Below are 20,247 nucleotides of genomic sequence, written 5' to 3' on the forward strand. Positions count from 1 at the left end.
GGTACGGTAAAGCCCGTGATTAGGTCTATATGTTTTTAGATGTTTCAACAATTCACTAAAATCATGGCAAGTAATAAAGCGGCCAACATCTCGTGAGTCCATTTTTGATGATGATTACTAAAACGACTGTAACTCAAGGGCCATCTTTTTAATACGATTTTAATATAATTTCTCAATGTTTGCACATAGTAACTTTGTCCTGAAACCTCCATGAAAAAATATATGTGAGCTGAAACTAATGTCTCACACGAAAAAAAATGACCTTTGAGTATTACCTGTTTATCCAGAGATGAGAAAAATCGCCATATCTGCCGCGCAAATGAACCCGTGGGAAGAGACAAAACTACTGTAGTTTTTAACCAATTTGTGTAGATTTACGAGATATTGCGTCATACGTTTTTATACTGGAAATTTATCTATTTATTGAATAAATCTTAAAAGAAAACACAAAAAATTAGAAAAACGCCGAAAAATTAAAAAAAAATTAAATATTGCGGCTAAATATTGTCGATGACGCAATAGCTCGTAAATCTACACAAATTGGTTAAAAACTACAGTAGTTTTGTCTCTTCCCACGGGTTCATTTGCGCGGCAGATATGGCGATTTTTCACATCTGTGGATAAACACGTAATAACAGTGTCTTTAATAATCATCACCAAAAAATTGACTCATGGGATGTCGGCCGCTTTATTACTTAGTCATGATTTTAGTGAGTAATTGAAACATGTAAATTCATATAGACCTTTTCACGGGCTATATTTCACCAGTTGAAAATTGTTTGATAATATTTTTAGATTCGAAGTTATACTCCTTTGAAAAATAGTGAAATCATCCAAAAACTACAGTCTCTGCAGCTCCACCTTTTATGTTGCAGAAGTTTGGTGATAAGGTGCAACATTTTACCAAGTTGAGCAGAAAATTGAGCATTTTTCATGAAACACTTTTTCAGACCCCGGTTTCAGACAGGCAGAAGAACACTTTTTGGCAACACGACTTTTGGTTGAAAATAGAAAAATAGAGAAGAAAATAAAAAGAAACTAGCAAGACATATTCATTCTATTCATTCTATAACTTCAAATACACATCAATTTTGAGCATCGGATTCGGAGTTGGCTTTTTTGGCTTTTTTCTTGGCATTCCGTTCTTTTCGAGCTTTGGCTGCGGCAATTGCAAGCATTGTGGCTTTTTGTTGGGCTTGAATTTTCTCACGCGCTGCTTTCAGTTTGATGTCACCTTTTGCCTTTTCCTCAAGGGATGTCTTTCTTGCATTGAACAGAGTTTGATACCACTCGTTGTACCATTGCTGATACTCTTCGAATTCGTTGCGGCACGTTGCTTTTCCTACCTGAAAATTGTGAGGTTTACTATAATAACATTAAAGAAAAGATACAAAATTATCAATATTTCAGGCAATTTTCAGTACTTTTTTTGGTGAAAACTGACTCTAAAATTGAGCCTCAGCCTAAGCCTACGACTAAGCACAGGCCTAAGTCTAAGCCAAAGCCTGTATCTAAGCCTAAGCCTTAGCCTTAGACTTAGCCTTAGTCTTAGCCTAAGCCTAGGCCTAAACCTACGCCTACGACTAAGGCTAAGCCTATGCCTAAGCCAAAGCCTAAGCCTAAGCCAAAGCCTAATCCTAAGTCTAAGACAAAGGTTGTATCTAAGCCTAAACCTTAGCCTTAGTCTTAACCTAAGCCTAGCCCTAAGCCTAAGCCAAAACCTCTGTCTAAGGCTAAGCCTTAGCTTTAGCCTTAGTTTAAGTCTAAGCCTAAGACTGACCAAGCCTAAAAAGCGTCAGTGGCGAGCTAACGATCACCTCTGACGCCAAGCCTAAGCCAAAGCCTAAGCCAAAGCCAAAGCCTACGCTTAAGCATAAGCCTAAGCATTAGTCTAAGCCAAAGCCTGTATCTAAGCCTAAACATAAGCCTTAGACTTAGCCTTAGTCTTAGCCTAAGCCTAGGCCTAAACCTACGCCTACGACTAAGGCTAAGCCTAGGCCTAAGCCTAAGCCTAAGCCTAAGCCTAAGCCTAAACCTAAGCCTAAACCTAACTCTAAGCCTAAGCTTTAGCCTTAGTCTTAACCTAAGCCGAGACCTAAGCCTAAGCCAAAACCTCTGTCTAAGTTTAAGCCTAAGCCAAAGCCAAAGCCTATGCCTAAACCAAAGCCTGAGCCAAAGCCTAATCCTGAGCCAAAGCCTACGACTAAGCCAAAAGCCCAGATTTTCCTTACCTCCATAAGACGCATCATTGCTCCATAGATTGCAAACGCATACTCTTCATCTTTCACAAATAAGTTTGCGCGCATTTTCATCAGAGCTTTCAAAGCAACTCTACTGGTAACTGAGTCGTTTTTGGCCACCATTTGACAAGCGAGTTCCATGTCTGAAAATTGTGAATAATTCGGCGTTGGAAAAGTCTAGAAATAGATGCTTACATGCGAAACATGCGGATCTTGATCTCCCATCATAGCAGTGCACAATCACTGGCGTCTTGCTCGCGTTCACCATATCCAACAAGGCCAGCATAGTCTTCGGGCTCTCTGGGATGCTCGACTTTCCCCATCCACGGTACCAGTAGTGATTGAAAGTGAATTCCTTGAGATCGCTGAAAGTTGTCTGATTGTAGGAAAACCTAGACAGTGACTTACTCAAACTTGACAACCACTACACGAATCTCGACTTCATCATTGAACTCCTTCTTGCAATCTGTACACTTCATGGTGACACCCTCAAACTTCAGCTCCTCCCCAACATTGTCTGGAACATACACCGAGCACGCATCGTATTCGTCATCAGAAGTATTACTACGTGGGAGGGTACGCTCGCAAAGCTGCACGACATGCTTCACACCCTCCTGCATTGCCATCCACAAGAACTTCTCGATTGTCGAGTTGCGTTTGGAAATACGTATCACCGCGTAGGGATCACCGAGATTCTTGGCTTGTGGAGCTTGCGTGAGAATCATGCACAGATTGCTCGGAAATGAAACAAAGCTCGCGTGAATGTAACCATCCGAAAGACGTTTTCCGTATCCTTTGAGCGCAACTCGATTGCCTGGAGCCAACGCGTTCTGTGCTCTGAAATGTTAATATATGTTTTGAAATATATCTGAAAGATTCTTGCCAAATTAGCACAAACCTGTGATCCATTGCATGGCTCTCCACCCATCTTGTATTAAATGTCAACGCTTCCAACTTGATGCTGATAAGTTCACGATTCAAAAAATGCTTCAGAAGATCGAACAATGTTTCGGGCGTAGTTTTCATCACAAATTTCTTGACGAAATTCACAAAGCTTACAATAAAGTTGTTTGAAGACGTTTCGGTGTACACGGTTGGTAAAATGTCTGCAAATAATTGTAAGCTGAGTTTTAGTCTTAGGCTTAGGCTTAGGCTTAAGCAGGTTTAAGCTTAAGCTTAGGCGTAGGTTTAGGCTTACGCGTAGGCTTGAACTTAGTCTTAAACGTAGTCTTAGTCTTAGTCTTAGGCTTAGGCTTAGGCTTAAGCAGGCTTAAGCTTAAGCTTAGGCTTAGGCTGAGGCTGAGGCTTAGGCATAGTCTTAGTATTAGTCTTAGGCATAGGCTTAGGCTTAGGCTTAAGCAGGCTTAAGCTTAAGCTTTGGGTTAGGCTTAGGCATAGTCTTAGTCTTAGGCTTAGGCTTAGGCTTAGGCTTAGGCTTAAGTTTAAGCTTAGGGTCAAGTCGGCTTAGGCCTAGACTTAAGCTAGAAATCATGTCGCTCATTGCTGTCAAACAACTCACTTTTCTGAACCGGTTCAAGCATTGGAACGTCTTTGAATTCATCATCGTTGATATCATCCTCAACCTGAATCGGCTTAACTTTTTCTATCTCAACCGTTTTATGTTCTGAGGGGTTCGGATTCGGAGTCGCATTGTCCACAACTACTTTTTCGTTTTCTATTTTTGCAAGTCGGTTTTGCTCATCTTTTAGTTTCCGTTTGTCTTTTGCTTTTTTTTCCAATTCTTTTTTCTTCTTCTGTCTTTCATTACGCACATAAAATAATCCCACAATTCCAATAGCAATGACAAGGATCAGTGGAGGCACGATGTAAGACCACAGAGCCCAGCTGAAAAAGAAGCCGTTGTGAAAGGAAATATTAATTGAAACTAACGTCGCAAAGAACCCCTTCTCCTCGGGTGGTCACTCGGGGTATTGTGCACTTGGTGAGCCGGCATTGTTGTTCGAATGTTGCTGGTTTGAGCTGATGGGTTGTGGTGGAGCTGGAGGCGTCAGTTTCTTGTTGAGATTTGCAAAAGACGTATCCAAAACTTGAAGAGCCTGCTTTGAGTCAGCATAGTCCTTGGAATGGCTTGCAAAGTCTAATCCGATCCGATCAAGAGTTTCGAGGATTGGTGGAAGATCTGTCAACTTGTTTGACTTGGTCAACTCAATGAAGGTAATCACTGAAATAAATTAAATTTTAATTTTAAACTAAATAAATTATTAATTTACCTGATTCCTTGATAGCAATGAAGTCTCCTTTGACACCCTGAACTTTCGATGCTGCTTCAAACACTTCTGCATGATCAGCTAACTTTGGAGAATTCGACGGCTTCACATTGCTCACAGACTGGTTCAAACTAGCTTTCATTCTGTCCAAATCAGCTCCCAAAGTGGCCAGTCTCTGAAGGTTCTTCTGATCCTTTGCATCCAATGTTACCTTCGACATCTCTTTCTGAACAGTTGCACACAATAATTTCAGCTTAGTCAAATCAATTTTCATGTTCAACGCTGCGTCCATGCTGGATATTCCACGTGTTGCTGATCCAAGAACTGAGAATTGACTTGAAGCATCCTTGAGCTCATTGAGCACATTCACGGCGGCACGCTTTGACTTGATATCCTTCCCTTCGATGTACTCCTTTAAATCAACCAACTGTGTTTTGATCTTCGGAATAGCTTCAGCAGTTGATTTGATGGAAAGTGGCATATTGGTAGATTCTCGGAAATGTTGAATTGCTTCAATCACTGGTTTCACGTATTTAATCTCTTCAATAGTGTTCAGTGGACTAATAGCTGTGAAGATCTTATTCACGTCATCAATAACTTTAGCATCTTTCAATCCATCTACAATACTTTTTGCGATATCTGGAGATTTCGGTGTAGCCTTGAGAGACTCAATTGAGTTTTTCACAGCATCAACGATAGAAAAAACTAAAGAGAAGGCTGTAGACTGGTTAAAGGCACCCATGTTACTAAGAGCGTTAGCATCCGTACTTTGTTTTGAGATAGTTTCCATTTGACTCAGTAACTGTTTGTTTTTCTCTGATTTCACATCTTTCAGCATTTCAATTACTTTTTCAAGAGTTGAAATCTTAGAGGAAAAAGCAATCATATTACTGACAAGGTTCTTGATTTTTTTTGAATCAGTGAGTTTCAAGTCAGATAGAGGTGGTAGCTTGATTTTGTCGATTTTTCCAACTAGTGGGCCAACAATTGACGGAAGATTTGACAGTTTCGTGGCTAGTGAATGAATCCTCAACGTTTCTTTTATCATTTCACTTGTCTCTATCCCCAAGGAATTTTCAACCAATCGTGAATACTGTTCAAGATTACTGAGAAGAGTCAACGAGTCCGAAATAGCTCCTGCTTGTCCCACAACTGCCTCCTTAACCCACTGTTTACCCAAATCATCAATTATCAAATTGATGTCAGATATCCCATAAGGCCTGAAGAGGCCTGAAGTATGTTTTGGCACTGAATTCCCATGTCTTAGATGCTTATCAATAAACATATGTTTAAGATATTTAAAGCTTTGAATACTTTGCGTCCAATTTTTCGCAAAGTTACCCAAATCTTTAGCACTCTGTGTGAACTTTGTTACAGCAGTTTGTTCCGTGGTTGAAGTTGAAGTTGCCTCGTATTTCAGTAATGCGCTGTGGACTGAGATAAGGAATGGAAATTCGTTTGCAATGTTTTTGAGAGAAACACTCTTAGAAAACCTTTCTAATTCCGTACTATTTAGAGTGTTTACAAATTTGACGAAACGCCCCACATCGTGAAATAATCGGTCAGCCACCACATCGCTTTCGGGTCCTTTTCTCAACAAGGTGATGCCATTAATGAAGTACTCACAGTTTGCTAACGCATTCTTAACGTTAAGTTTATCATAATACTGAATGAATGACTCAACTTCTTGCAGCAACTTGTGATTGGCCGGAACTTCGAAGCTCCCCTTAAGCCCCTTAACATTTTCCGAAATGGCACTATATCCTTGGAACTGTTTTTCAACATCTGCCATATCTTTTCCAGATGAGAAAGATTTCGACAATTCATTGATTTTGTCAACGACGGTCTTTAACTTAGCCGTATCAATTGCAGCAATTTGAGAAGTGGTGACAGATCCCAGATTGAGCAGCTCGGAAACAAGTTCTTCAGATGGAATTGATTTCGTTGATAGTCCTTGTTGAAGGTAGATTCCATTGATGATACGAGTTATCATTTGCATTTGATTAATAGACGAGGAGAGTTCTTCTGAAAAATCAGAACATTCGTAAGTTTTATAGCACTTTCAGACTCTAGTTACTAATTTCTAGGTAACGAACTACATAGAACACTTTATTATACTTATCCTTATTGCCCCCCCCCCCCCACTTTTTCTAAAATATTTTCTTTGATTAAAACGTGGCCTTTTTCTGAGCCTAAAAATAAACATTAAAAAATAAAGTTGTATCCACGTACTCCACGTGTTCAAACAAAAATCGATACAAATTGGAGGGAACAATAAAGATAAGTACCACCCTCTTGCTACTTACTAAACAGGCTTATATTCAACAACTGACATAATTCTATACAAATCTTCTAACGGAATATTATACTAACCTGTAGTTGCACGACGAAACACTTTGCGTCGATAAAGATTTATAGAGAAGAGATTATGAAATCATCTGTAAAATAAATTGTTTAATTGGAGGATTATCTGATAGACTTACCTTTATTCTGCACATTAGTAGTCACTATTGAAAAGTGGACTATGTACCAGATGACAGATATCAATGAGAATATCTCTGAAAATTGGAAACCATAGAAAATCTTTTTTTTATGCGAGCTCTCTGAGCCTTCACAATGCTGGAAAGACACCGATAGTTAACAATTCAGAACTTTCTGTGAAACGCTGAAAAGAAGAAACAAAAACTCACTCATCGTTTCGAATTGCTTCGATAAATAGCCAAGCAGATGAAGAACGAATCGATCAAAAACTGACTTCGGTAATAAATCGATTTTTGATGATTTGATCTTTTTTATGCAAAAGTGATGTGGATTCAGGGCTTTTGGTGAATATCATAGTTCACGTTTTAATTTGAACTTTATTTAGAATTTAATTAGTTTTAAAAAAAAAATTTTTTCAATATTTTATTTAATTAATCGTTTATCACGTGTCAAATTTTAAGTTGCCATTTTCGTTCAAAATTATTCTTTTTTTAGCTTGTTATAGATATTTAATTTTATTTAACGTATTTTACGCTCTCAGGACGTGGAAGAAAAATTGATCAACTGGTACATACAGTCCGTAATATAAATACTACCACAAAAACTCAATACCCACCGTTCAAAATTCGACTGAAACCAGTTTTAGTTTAGTTTAGTTGCCAATGAAAATTCATCCCAAATTCTTTAAAAAAGCTTTTTTTTTTTTAATAATTTGAAGGCTCTCAGCGTCCTTAAAATAAATTTTAAGAAATTTCTCAAAAAGTTCCTTCAATTTTCTAGATTTTACAAGTATTTCGCAATAATATACAGAACCGAATTTATTGAAACAAGAGCCACCAGGATGGGAGAAAATGTGTGTTGTACAAAACCCGTATGGGACAAATGTGGAATGATAAGGGAGACAATACAGGTGTGTTGATTATCGATTTGTTTTTCTTCGAAAAATCGAAATTTTATGGGATTGAGAAAAAATCAATAATCGTGAATAAGGCACATCCGTTTGATGATTCGTTTGAATGCGGCGCGAAAATCTTGTGAAAATACCGTATAAATTATCGGATTTAGGGCCGAGTTTAGGTAACCTGCAAAAATATTGATTTTTTAAGAAACAAAAAAAATATCGATTTTCACTTACCCAGCCACAGTGTAACTTGCTCCAGCACCGGAGAAATTTGACATCCGCAAATTGGGCGGTATATAGAGACCAGGAAAAATGGGGTCCAACACGCAACGAATGTACCTGGAAATTTGGGATTTTAGGGTACTGCAGGTTACTGTAGTTTTTTTTTTGAAATTTAGTTGAAATTTGAAATAAGCAAAAAGAGAGCTTTCAGAAAAGTATAATCATGATGAGGTTTTTTTTCAAATATTGGGAAAGCATGAAAAATTTGGGTCCCGCCACGAAAACTCGTCAGGTTACTGTAGATATACATTCTTGCAAGATTTATTAATTTTACCAGGTAGATCAATTATTTTTCTATGTACTCAATTTTGAAATAAGTGAAAATCTTGAAAATTGATAAAGATATGGATTTTCGAAAATTTTCGAAAATTAAAAATCTCAAAGTTTTTCAATTCTATATAAACATTTTATGTTGTTGCTGGTTTTAAATTTGTTTATAAAATCGAAGTTAGCACAGTGTCAAAAGCTTCAAAATGACACCCATATCGGCTACTTTCGGCCCTATTGGGCTGTTTTGGGGTCCCGCCACGAAAACTCACGGGTTACTGTAGTCTTTGGAACTTTTGGATCAAAAATATTTTTATCAACTGGTTCAGTCAATTTTATAAGTTATAACCTAAAAACTAGAAAAATATCTCAAAAACTGGCACAGTTATCGATTTTCGAAAATTTTCGAAAATTGAAAGTTTCAAAACTTTGTGGTGAGCTCAAAATAATAATTATTTTTGATATGCACGCATTGTCAGCTTTAAAAAAAAAACACCCATATTGGCTACTTTTGGCTCAATTTTGTTTAATTCTTGGGTCCCGCCACGAAAGGAACTGTAGATATCGTGGCGGGACCCAACATAGGCAATATGGGTGCCATTTTGAAGCTGAAAACGTGATAAATTCAAATTTCTAACTGGTTTTGAGCAGAATTTGAATTGGTTTTTTTTTCGATTCTTTCAAAACAAAAAAAAAATTTTTTCAATAATTTCAAAAATTGTCTAAAAATCGATAACTCTAAAATGTTCCCGTTACCTGTAATAATTGCTAGCGTTCTCCACGCTTTCCGCTCTCTTTTCATCTCATTCGACTCTTTCGTTCGCCGCCTCCTCTTTACAATTCCCGGCTTGCTCCGCCCATTTTCCTCATCGATTTTTGTTTCCTGAGTCGTGACGTCACCAGGCGCATGATTGGTCTGTGTCATTGTTCGTTCTTCTTCGGAAGCTGATGAGCTTGATTCATTGTGGCGTGGAGGGTTCTGGAAAAATGCACACATTTTTTTTTCAAATTAAAAAAACATTTTTTTTTCGAAATTTCAAAATTTATTATCAAAAATAAACGCAATATTCGAATTCAGCGCATTTTTAGCTTTCAAACAACCCCCATATTGCCCAAACTTTGAAGTCTTGGGTCCCACCACGAAATGGTTACTGTACTTTTCGCGGTGGGACCCAAAATGGGCGGAGCCTAAACATGATGGGTGTTTTTAGGAATCTTAAGATATTGCCAAATTGGGAATGTCCTTTCATAAATATTATAGGCAAAATCGGCCGAGTTATGACGTCATTTAAAAAAAACCCAACTTTCGGAATTTTCGAATTTAAAAAAGAAAAAAAAATCCATAACTTTGTCCGTTTTAGAGATTTTCGGCTATTTTTTTAGTTAATTTTTGTATATACATTTGAATTTTTGTAGAAAAATAATTTTGACTCAATAATAGTAGAAATTACAGTAACCAAAGGGTTTTCGTGGCGGGACCCAATTTCGAGTACTTCAAAGGGACATGGGTCCGTCAAATAAGAGATTTCAGTCTTAAAATTGCGGATTTTGAGTTTATTTTCATGATAGCTGTCAGTAAAGTATAATCATGACCAGATTTTCGAAAATTCAATGTTTTTGGGTCCTGGCACGAAATCCAAAACTTAAAGGCATGGAAACTCTAAATTGGCGGTACCTAGCCAATATGGGGCTCATTTGAAAGGTCTTGACGCGCTGATTTCAAAATTTTTAGTTTTAAAACAAGAAATCTAAAACTGGAAATTTTAAAACTGGAAAAAGAAAAAAAACCCAAACCTTGATACTATTCGTTTTCCCACCAGTTCCGCCATTAGCCTGAATATCGGAAATAACTACAGCCGGCGGTAACGGACACTTTTTCGATTTTTTCGGCATCATCGCCTTCTTCTCGTCGATGGCGTCGGGCGGCGGTCGGATTACGGTACGTCGGTCGCGTTCTCGCTTAAACCGTTTTTTGGCGGCTCTCATGATCTTCCAGTACACGCAAATTATTGCAATTAGTGGGATGTAGAAGGCAGTCGCTGTGGAGAAAACCTGGAAAAAATTGGAGATTTTTCGGTTTTCGAAAATTTTCAAAAATCTGTAACTTTATCGGTTTTTGAGATATTTTTCTGTTTTATTGTTTCAAAATGTGCAAAAAGTAGTGTAAAACCCATAAAAAATAAAATTACTGCACAAAATATGAAAGTACAGTAACCCCAGGATATTTCGTGGCGAGACCCACTATTATTTTTGGAAAATCTTCGAAGATTCTTTACTTTTTCAGTTTTTAATATTTTCGCAGGTTTTTTTTACTTAAAACAAGTGAAAACTAGTCTATAACTTGGAAAAAATAGAAGTCTTCAAAAACACTGTAACCCAGAAAGTTTTCGTGGCGGGACCCAGTTTTTCCGATTTTTTTAAAATTTTTGCTTTACATACGCAAAATTTTGTTTATTTTGATTTTAAAAAAATCCAACAAAACATCTCATTTCAGACAGAAAAAAAAATTTTCCAAAAATTAAAAAAAAATTTGCAAAAAAAAAAATTGCAAAAAATTAGGAAAAATTAGTTTTCTCGAAAATCTATAACTTTTCTAGTTTTGAAAATTTTCATTGATTTTTGACTCAAAAACTGCAAAAAGTTGTTCAAAACTGCATGCTACAGTAACCCAGGGAATTTTCGTGGTGGGACCCCAAAAAATGGCATGTTGCGAAACTAGACAATATGGGGGTCAGTTACCGGTTTATTCTTTAAAAAAATATAATTTTCCAAAAATGAACAAGTTTCGAAATGAAAAAAAATTTCAGAAAAATCTATCGAACAAATTTTCATAAAAAATTTTTTTTTTCTAAAAAGTATTATTTTTTATAATTTTTCGAAAGCCTCCCAAACTTCACATTTTGTAGTTTTCTGCTCCGTGAGCACATATTCTCCATATTTCAGAGCTCGAATAATGCTCCGTTCCATTTTGCCGATTACGTCCCCAGTGGGGCCAATTCGGCACACTAGGACCCCACGAAATATTTGATTTATAACATTTTTTTTCAATTTTTCTAGAATTTTACTTTTTTCACAATAAGAAAAAATCTCAAAGTTCAAACCAGACCTGTGCGGCATTCGGAATTTTTCGGCATAACGGCATAACGGCATATGCCGCCAAAAAATTTTTTCGGCATATCGGCATATGCCGATATGCCGTCCATTTTTCTTTTCGGCATAACGGCATTTTCGGCATATGCCGTGAATTTTGAAATCGGCATTTCGGCATATGCCGCGCTCCAAAAACCGGCATTATGCCGGCATTCGGCATTCGGCATTCGGCATTTCGGCATTTTGAACTATTGTTTTCCAGTTACAAAAAAAATCAACAAGATTTAAATGTTTTCAATCAAACTCCCATGTGCTTTATATCATTACCAATATCTAAAAAATAGTATTCGTCTGATTTTGGTATGTGACGTAGCGCTACAGGTATGCACAATTTTTGGCTTTGGCAAGATATTGAGTTTGACCGGCAATTTGTGAAAATTTTTTGCGAAGTCTCATTATGAAATTCGGTGGTTTTGGAACAGTTTTAGTCTCTTTAAACAAAATACCCACAAACTCTACTCCCCCTTTAATGTACACGCCTTGAAACATATTGGTGCATTTTCAGACAATTTTCGAGCCAAGCCAAAATTTTTGCAGAAATTTTCCAAATGCTCGAGCAAAAAGCTTCAAGAAATCTCAAAAATGGAACAATCTGCGTAGAAACCTTACTATTTGCACAATCTTTATGTTTCATCGGATACACGAAAATTATGAAAATATGGTTTTTGACAAAAAAAAACCAAAGCCAAAAATGCAGGAAAAAACGACATAATGCCGTCATAATGTCGGCATTATGCCGTTATGCCGGTCATTTTCTTTTTCGGCATAACGTCATTTTCGGCATATGCCGTGAATTTTCAAATCGGCATAACGGCATATGCCGTGCTCCAAAAAACCGGCATTATGCCGGCATCGGCATATGCCGAATGCCGAATGCCGCACAGGTCTGGTTCAAACCCTTCACAAATTTTTTGCTAAAACTTATTTTTTGCTCAAACTTTGGAGCCTCTAATCGCCATTTTTCCGGAAATCCTGTAGATTTTCAGACTATAGTTCCGGTATATAGCTTAATGGAAAAATTATTTCATTTTTAAAAAATGTGTAAATTACTCACCTGATAGCTGATTTGTTGACTTATTAGGCATACGTGTGACTTCAGGACTCTGGAAATTTGAATTTTAGGGATTTTTTTGACATCAATTTTGAATTTAAAGTTTAAATATTCTGGTATTTCAAATCAGCACACCGAGAGCTTTGCAATGACACCCATATTGCCTAGGTTCCGCAGATTTCGAAGTCTAGGGTCCCACCGCGACGGGGTACTGTAGTTTTCGTGGTGGGACCCAAACTAAACGAAACCTGGGCATGATGGGCGTCATATGAAAGGTCTTACGGTGGTAAATTAGAATATTAAAATTTTAACGTTCAATATTTGGAATTTAAGAAAAAAATTCAAAATTTGGAAAAAAAACTTTTCTTACAAAAAATCTGAAATTTTGTTGACTTTTTGAGGGAAATTGTTGAAAATTCAAATTCAGCATTAAAAGAGCTTTCAAATGACACCCATATTGCCTAGATTTTGCACATATTGGGTCCCACCACGAAAACTACAGTAACCCGGCGTGTTTTCGTGGCGGGACCCAAAGTGCTCAAAACTAACGGAACCCGGTCAATATTGAAGTCAAATAAAAGTTTTTGAAAAGCTAAATCTAATTTTTTTGTTTTCTGTCAAAAAATTTTAAGCAAAAAATTAAAAAAAAAAAATTTTTTTTCGAAAATTGATAACTTTGTCAATTTTAACGATATTTTGATAAATTTTATCTTAAAATGAGCACAAGAAATATTTAAACTTGCAAAAAATAACTTAGTCGATAAAAAGTATCAAAACCACAGTAATCCAGGATTTTTCGTGGCGAGACTCCAATGTTTTTATGTAAATTTTCGAAAATCAATAACTTTGCCAATTTTAAACATTTTTGACTAATTTTTCTTGTAGAAAAAGGCTGATAAATTTAATAATTTGGTAAAAAAAATTTGTGCCTCAAAGAATTTCAAAACTACAGTAATCCTGAGTGTTTCCCGGCGAGACCCAAGATTTTCATTTTCACTGAATTTTTGATTTTCAAAAAGCATATATAAGTAATTAGATTCTGATTTTTAGATTCTGATTTTTTGCTCAAAACTTTGCTAAAAAACCTGCCTACCTGTCACTAAACCCCTCATCCTTCCACCCAGCAAATGGAGCCAGTGAAATGAGCAATGAGGTGAACCAAATCACAGCTAACATCAACGTTATTCGCTTCGGGGTCCTATTCTGCACATAACAAATGTCTGTAATTGACCAATATCGATCCAGAGCAATTGCCACCAAATGGAGAATTGAGGCAGTGCAGACGAGCACGTCAACTGAAATCCAGAAGTCACAGACCACGACGCCGAGGTTCCAGGTTCCGGTTACGGTGAACCATGCTCCGAGGGGTGTTACTATCATTCCGACCTGAAAAATTGGAAATTTGAAAAAATTTGGGGTTAGAAAAAAGGATAAAAAATTTTGAAAAAAAAAATTTTTTTCGGAAATTTTTTTGTATTTTTGAAAATTTCCCGAATTTTTTTTTTCAAAGTTAAAATTTAGAGTTTTGTTAAAATATAATAACTCTAAGTTTTCCATACTGAAAATCCCGAAAAAATCCCAAAAATCGCCAATTTTAAGAACTTTTCAAAATTTCAAGGCACCCAAAAATTTTAAAACTACAGCAGCCATGTACCCATTATCCAAATTTTTAAAAATTTTTAACATTTTTGAGTTCAGCGCAACATGAGCTATAAAATGACCCCTAACATGACTAGAATCCGACTATTTTGAAAATCAAAGCACCTATGCGCCTTTAAATTCAAATTTCTCGTGGTGAGACCCAATTTTTGTTGAAATTTGTAGAATACTGTGCAGTTTTCAAACTTTTCGAGCTTTCAGAAAAGTATAATCATGACCTGGTTCTGTGAATTTAAAATTTTTGGGTCCCATAGCGAAAATTGGAGTTTAAAGGCGCATAGATATGGAAATTTTCAAAGTGTGTGGAACATAGGCATTATGGGAGTCATTTTGAAGGTGAAAACGTGAAGAATTCCAATTTTCTATTCATTTTGTGTGATAGGAAACTGGAATTTAAAAAATAAAGTTTAAAAAATTTTGAAAAAAAAAATTTTTTTCGGAAATTTTTTTGTATTTTTGAAAATTTCCCGAATTTTTTTTTTCAAAGTTAAAATTTAGAGTTTTGTTAAAATATAATAACTCTAAGTTTTCCATACTGAAAATCCCGAAAAAATCCCAAAAATCGCCAATTTTAAGAACTTTTCAAAATTTCAAGGCACCCAAAAATTTTAAAACTACAGCAGCCATGTACCCATTATCCAAATTTTTAAAAATTTTTAACATTTTTGAGTTCAGCGCAACATGAGCTATAAAATGACCCCTAACATGACTAGAATCCGACTATTTTGAAAATCAAAGCACCTATGCGCCTTTAAATTCAAATTTCTCGTGGTGAGACCCAATTTTTGTTGAAATTTGTAGAATACTGTGCAGTTTTCAAACTTTTCGAGCTTTCAGAAAAGTATAATCATGACCTGGTTCTGTGAATTTAAAATTTTTGGGTCCCATAGCGAAAATTGGAGTTTAAAGGCGCATAGATATGGAAATTTTCAAAGTGTGTGGAACATAGGCATTATGGGAGTCATTTTGAAGGTGAAAACGTGAAGAATTCCAATTTTCTATTCATTTTGTGTGATAGGAAACTGGAATTTAAAAAATAAAGTTTAAAAAATTTCTAAAAAAAAATTTTTTTTGGGGGGAAAAAAGCCCCCCCCCCCCCTCAAAAAAAAGGTCAAGCTTCCTTAAACAAATATTGATAGTGTCCGGAGCACTCTATTTCCAGAAAATCCGATCTAATTTCAGCTCATTCAAGTGGCTAATCCCAGCACCAGGAAATGAGCACATCTTCCCACTCGACACAGATTATTTTTGGATTTTTGAAAATTATTTTTAGACGAGTGAAAGATTTTCAGAAACATCATTTCCTTTGAATTGCAACAAAAAAAAGTTTTCGGGTCCCCGAGAAAATCCATCCATCAACAACAAAAATGCTCAATTTTTCCCAAAAAAAAAAAAATAATTTTCCGATTAGCAAATGATGCCAATTTTGGACAAAAAAAAAGTGCGGACAAAAATTGTGTGTTTTGAATTTTTTTCTGCAAAACAAGTCCGACCAAACAACAAGACGGTCAACTGTGCGGGTCCCGCCACGAAAACTCTCGGGGTACTTTAGATTTTATTGTTGCAAGTGGAACATAATTTTTTCTTTGAGATGGAGAAATTGTCTAAAAAATGGCCTAAAAATTAGCAAAATTGAACAACCCGAAATACCAAAGCTTCATAAAATTTGAAAATTGAGATGCTCTGCGTCTTTAAATATTCGTGGCGGGACCCAAAAAAAATTAAATAGGCCAAACTAGGGGAGATTATAATTTTTTGAAATATCTCAGCGAGATAAATCTAGATTTTGTGATTGAAAATTCAAAATTCAAAAATCGAAAATTTAAAGCTATGCACTTTTAAACTACAGTAACCCAGGAGTTTTCGTGGCGGGACCCAAAGTGTGCCGATTTTCGCCATTTTTGGACTCTGAAGGTATCGAAAGTTTTCAATGAAAAATATTTTTTGTAGGCAAAAAAATCTCCGTTTTTCCTTTTTTTTTAAATATAATTATATTTTCTTGAAATTCAACTTTTAAAAATTATGTCCAATTCAAAATTTCCAGAAAAATTAAATATTTCCCATATCCCAATTAAAGACCAGAAATGACGTGATTTTACTGCTCGTCGAGCCCCCAGTTTTCCTGTTTTGTTCCCCCCTCTCGGAGCTTCCAGCTACAGCTCTCAATGAGCAAACCACACACCCACGGGCGGTCCCTGAGAAGCTCCTAGAATCCTTAAAAAATCCATGGAGCCGCAGCCCAATTTTTCGGAAAATTGAATTTGGATGACTTTTCTCGGCTTCACACATGATCCCTTGTGCCGAGCAACTTGGAGCTCTTCAATCCGATTTTCAAGTGTATGGGTGTATGTGTGTGTGAGCACTTTTAGAGCATAAACTGATTTGATTTTGGGCCGAAAAATTCCGCAGATACCCCCCTCCTTACCAAAATTTGATGATTTTCGGACGCAAATTCATCCGAAAATTTTGAATTTTTTGTCGGGTTTGCTGCACACTATCAGCCTCAAAATGAGCCTTTAAATTCAGGATTTCGTGGCGAGACCCAATTTTTTGTGCAATTCTCAAAAATCTGGCAGTTTTTGTGAAAATTTGAATTCAGCTGAATTAGAGCTTTCAGAAAAGTATAAACATGCTCTGGGTTTGAGCAGTTTGAGAATTCGGGTCTCGCCACGAAAAATTCTAATTTAAGGTAGGCGGAATATATGCTTATTGGGGGCCATTACAGTGACGTCATAAATTCAAATTTGTTCCAGAATTATGTTTTACCGACGGTTTGAAACAATTTTTGAGGGAATTAAAAACTTTCAAAAAAAATTTTGTTGGAAAAAAGTTTTTCCTCGGAAAAACTCACCAACAAGTCAGCGACGGCTAGCGAAAATATCAGATAATATTGTGGCCGTCCCCTCAAATCCCTCTCCATAATAATTGCCAATATTACAAAAAGATTGCCGATGAAGCAGGAGAGAATGAGCACCAGAAGGACGGAGGCGAGGATTACGGTCTGAAATTTTGAACATTTTTCGGTAAAATTTGTTGAAACTAGGATTTTTGAATTCAGCAAGTTTTTAGCTTTTAAATGACACCCATATTGCCTTGGTTACGTTGAAATTGGAAATTTTGGGTCTCGCCGCGAAAACTACTGTAGTCTGTAGTTTTCGCTTCGAGACCTGAATGCTTTCCAAGATTTGCTAAATCTTGAGATAATGGATGTTATTTTGAAGCTGAAAACAGTATACCTGAACCAATGGCCGCTCAATATCGCTGAAAATCTCGGCGTGTGCTGGAAATTGATCTACGAGATGGGTGCCGCGCGCCACCGCCGACAACAGCGTCGCCGGCTGGGATGACGGCGACGCCGTGAGATTGAGAAGCGTCTCGTCGATCATCTCATCGCCTCATCTGGACAAAAAAAGTGATTTTTAGTGGGAAAAATTAAAAAATAAGAAGAAAATTGAAGATAATAGAGAATATCTTGAAAATTAGCACAGTTACAAAAATTCTGTTTACTGAAATATGTTCCTTTAAAAATTTTGCACATTTTTTCAGTTGAAAGCTTTTTTCTAGCTCTCCTGGTTGTCAACTTATAGTCGTTTAAAGCTGCGTAACCGAGAGAGTGAGAAGGGGGAGAGTCGCAGACGGCGCGCGCCTCTCGTCGTCTGCGTCTCTCCCTCTCTCACTTGCCGCACTATTTTGCGTTTATCTCGGCAACCAGCAGTGCTGAACTTTGAGAGGAATAATTTGTTACCAAAAAAAAAAAAATATTTGGTCCAATTTTCAGTTTTCGAGAAAATCTCCAATTCTTCACCAAAATATCGTATTCCTCAAATGTTTTAAACTCAATTAGGCATTTATTTTTAGCGGGTCCCAAGAAGCAAGGATTAGGGGGGAGAAGAACTATAGAATTGGAATTTAAAGGAATTGAGGAAATCCAATAAGAAACACACGCCGTCTTGCCCCCCTCCGGTCCGGGGATTCGTGTGTATTTAAGAGTGTGTGTCGTGTGTGTCAAATGTAAATAAAGACGAAGAGGGGGACAATCTGAAGACGTGGAAAAGCTCATTTATTTGGCGGCGAATTCGGAGAACGGATGGACTAGAACGTATTCAGCGTAATGACTTAAATAATACAGTAAATTTACAAATTTTCACTGAAAATTTCATAAAACTCGAGTTATCTCTAAATCTAGATGTTCTATTAAAAATTGATTGACTAGCAAATTATTGCTCTGAAAATTCTGCACATTTTTGCATTTGGAAGTTTTCCTCTAGCACGCCTGATTGCCGAGATAAACGGAAAACAGTGGAGCGAGTGAGAGAGGGCGAGAGACGCAGACGACGAGAGGCGCGTGTCGTCTGCGTCTCTCCCCCTCCGTACTCTCTCGGCGGAGGCGCTGCTTAAAACGCCTGTAACTCGACAACCAGGAGCGCTAGAAAAAAGTTGTAAATTGCAAAAATGTGCAAAATTTTATGAGAAATATTTTCTTAGTTGACAATTTTTTGCTAGGAATTATGGTTTTTGAGAAAATTGAGATTTTGTTCTAAAAAATTTTTTCTTAGGTGATTTGGTTTTGAAATAACTCGAATTTTACAAGACACATTACGCTTTTTGGAAAATATTTTCTTGAAAATTTGATATTTCGAAAAACGAACAAACTAACAATTCTAGATTAGAGGTCAAAAATTGCCAAGGGCACGAAGAAGCCCTTCTTAAAGTGTTGTTTTACATTGCACCACGGCTCTCCGAGCAGCAAAACTGGGCGGAGTCCGGGGAGGAGCAGAAGCCGTGTAGTAGTAGTGTAGTGGATTGAAGAAAAAGGAAACGACGAAGAAATGACGATTAGAATTAGGAGAAATGAGATGAAAATGATGAAAATGTGGAAAAAGGGTAGAGGAAAATGCACAGGAAAACGGGAAAAAGCAAAAAATCCTGTTAGTAAGATTAAGATTCGCACGAATTTTCAACGAAAAAAGCGAAACGCTCAAAAATCACATGAAAAATCTAAAATATCTCAGAAACTGAAAGCTCTAACAAAAAATTATCAACTACAAAATTATTTCTCTAAAAATTCTGCACATATTTTCAATTTACAGCTTTTCTCTAGCCCGCCTGGTTGACGAGATAAACGCAAAATAGTGAGGCGAGTGAGAGAGAGAGAGGAAGAGACGCAGACGACGAGAGGCGCGCGCCGTCTGCGTCTCTCCCCTCCCTACTCTCTCGGCGGCGGCGCTGCTTAAAACGCCTGTAACTCGACAACCAGGAGCGCTAGAAAAAAGTTGTAAATTGCAAAAATATGCAAAATTGTATGAGGAATATTTTGTTAGTTGACAATTTTATGCTAGGAATTATGGTTTTTGAGAAAATTAAGATTTTGTTCAAAACAAATTTTTGTGCGAAAAGTTCAAACAAAGATAGCAATTAACATTTATTGATTTTTCGCAGTTTTGCACTCAAAAGTACCCTACACAGAAAAAAGGTATGAGCCGGAAATTGGGACCCCTTGAAACATGTGAGCTGCTCCTTCCGTTTGAAGCATAAGCATAGAAAACGTAGGGAGGAGCCGGAAAGAAGAAGACGAAGACTTCACACATTAATCCAAGAGTTCAAGTTTACTCACAGCAGAAGAAGCAGGAGCAGAAACACACGTTGTTTGACATGCCCGCGGGCTATCGCCGGGGCCGGAATAAGGGTCCCAAAGATTAGACGAAAAGGGCGAAGGAAAAAAATGTTGCGATGAGAATTACATTTTTGAAATTGCGAAGGGAAATACAAAAAAAAAACTAAATTTGAAAATTTTGAGAAAAAAAATTCGAAACTATTCGAAAATCCGTAACTTTTTCAATTTCAGAGCTATAATTCTGGTTTTGGTCTTGAAATGTGTCAAATTACTTCAATTTATCAGGAAAAATAAATGCAGCTCATAAAGTTGGAAAACTACAGTACCCCAGAAGTTGTCGTGGCGGGACTCGTCAAAATATGTGAAATATGCAA

At 36.8% G+C, this 20,247-nt stretch overlaps 1 protein-coding gene, 3 non-coding genes and 1 pseudogene across 5 annotated transcripts; 2 read left to right on the forward strand and 3 right to left on the reverse strand.

The window, feature by feature from the left end:
- Positions 1-1,083: 1,083 nt before the first annotated feature.
- Y22D7AR.12 lies at positions 1,084-7,162 on the reverse strand (annotated as a pseudogene). The gene is made up of 11 exons: positions 7,159-7,162; positions 6,952-7,026; positions 6,842-6,906; positions 4,472-6,493; positions 4,131-4,422; positions 3,760-4,085; positions 3,139-3,346; positions 2,649-3,077; positions 2,436-2,605; positions 2,232-2,383; positions 1,084-1,346 (listed from the first exon to the last, which is right to left on the reverse strand). Coding segments are annotated over exons 1-11 (4,006 nt in total).
- On the forward strand, positions 1,842-2,051 carry Y22D7AR.17. Its single transcript, NR_052095.1, has one exon. It is a non-coding gene; the product is annotated as an Unclassified non-coding RNA Y22D7AR.17 (non-coding RNA).
- On the reverse strand, positions 1,842-2,051 carry Y22D7AR.18. Its single transcript, NR_052096.1, has one exon. It is a non-coding gene; the product is annotated as an Unclassified non-coding RNA Y22D7AR.18 (non-coding RNA).
- A 592-nt stretch (positions 7,163-7,754) lies between the features above and the next one.
- Positions 7,755-17,658, reverse strand: ser-4 (G-protein coupled receptors family 1 profile domain-containing protein). Its single transcript, NM_065051.8, has 8 exons — positions 17,496-17,658; positions 17,111-17,260; positions 13,694-13,986; positions 12,604-12,652; positions 10,194-10,451; positions 9,156-9,378; positions 8,085-8,189; positions 7,755-8,031 (listed from the first exon to the last, which is right to left on the reverse strand). Exons 1-8 carry the CDS (start codon positions 17,643-17,645, stop codon positions 7,922-7,924), a joined length of 1,338 nt encoding a protein of 445 aa, NP_497452.1. The 5' UTR covers positions 17,646-17,658; the 3' UTR covers positions 7,755-7,921.
- Positions 17,659-18,576: 918 nt separating this feature from the next.
- Positions 18,577-18,629, forward strand: Y22D7AR.19. Its single transcript, NR_052097.1, has one exon. It is a non-coding gene; the product is annotated as an Unclassified non-coding RNA Y22D7AR.19 (non-coding RNA).
- Positions 18,630-20,247: the final 1,618 nt, after the last annotated feature.

This window comes from Caenorhabditis elegans, chromosome III (assembly GCF_000002985.6).
Source record: "Caenorhabditis elegans chromosome III".
NCBI lineage: Eukaryota > Metazoa > Nematoda > Chromadorea > Rhabditida > Rhabditidae > Caenorhabditis > Caenorhabditis elegans.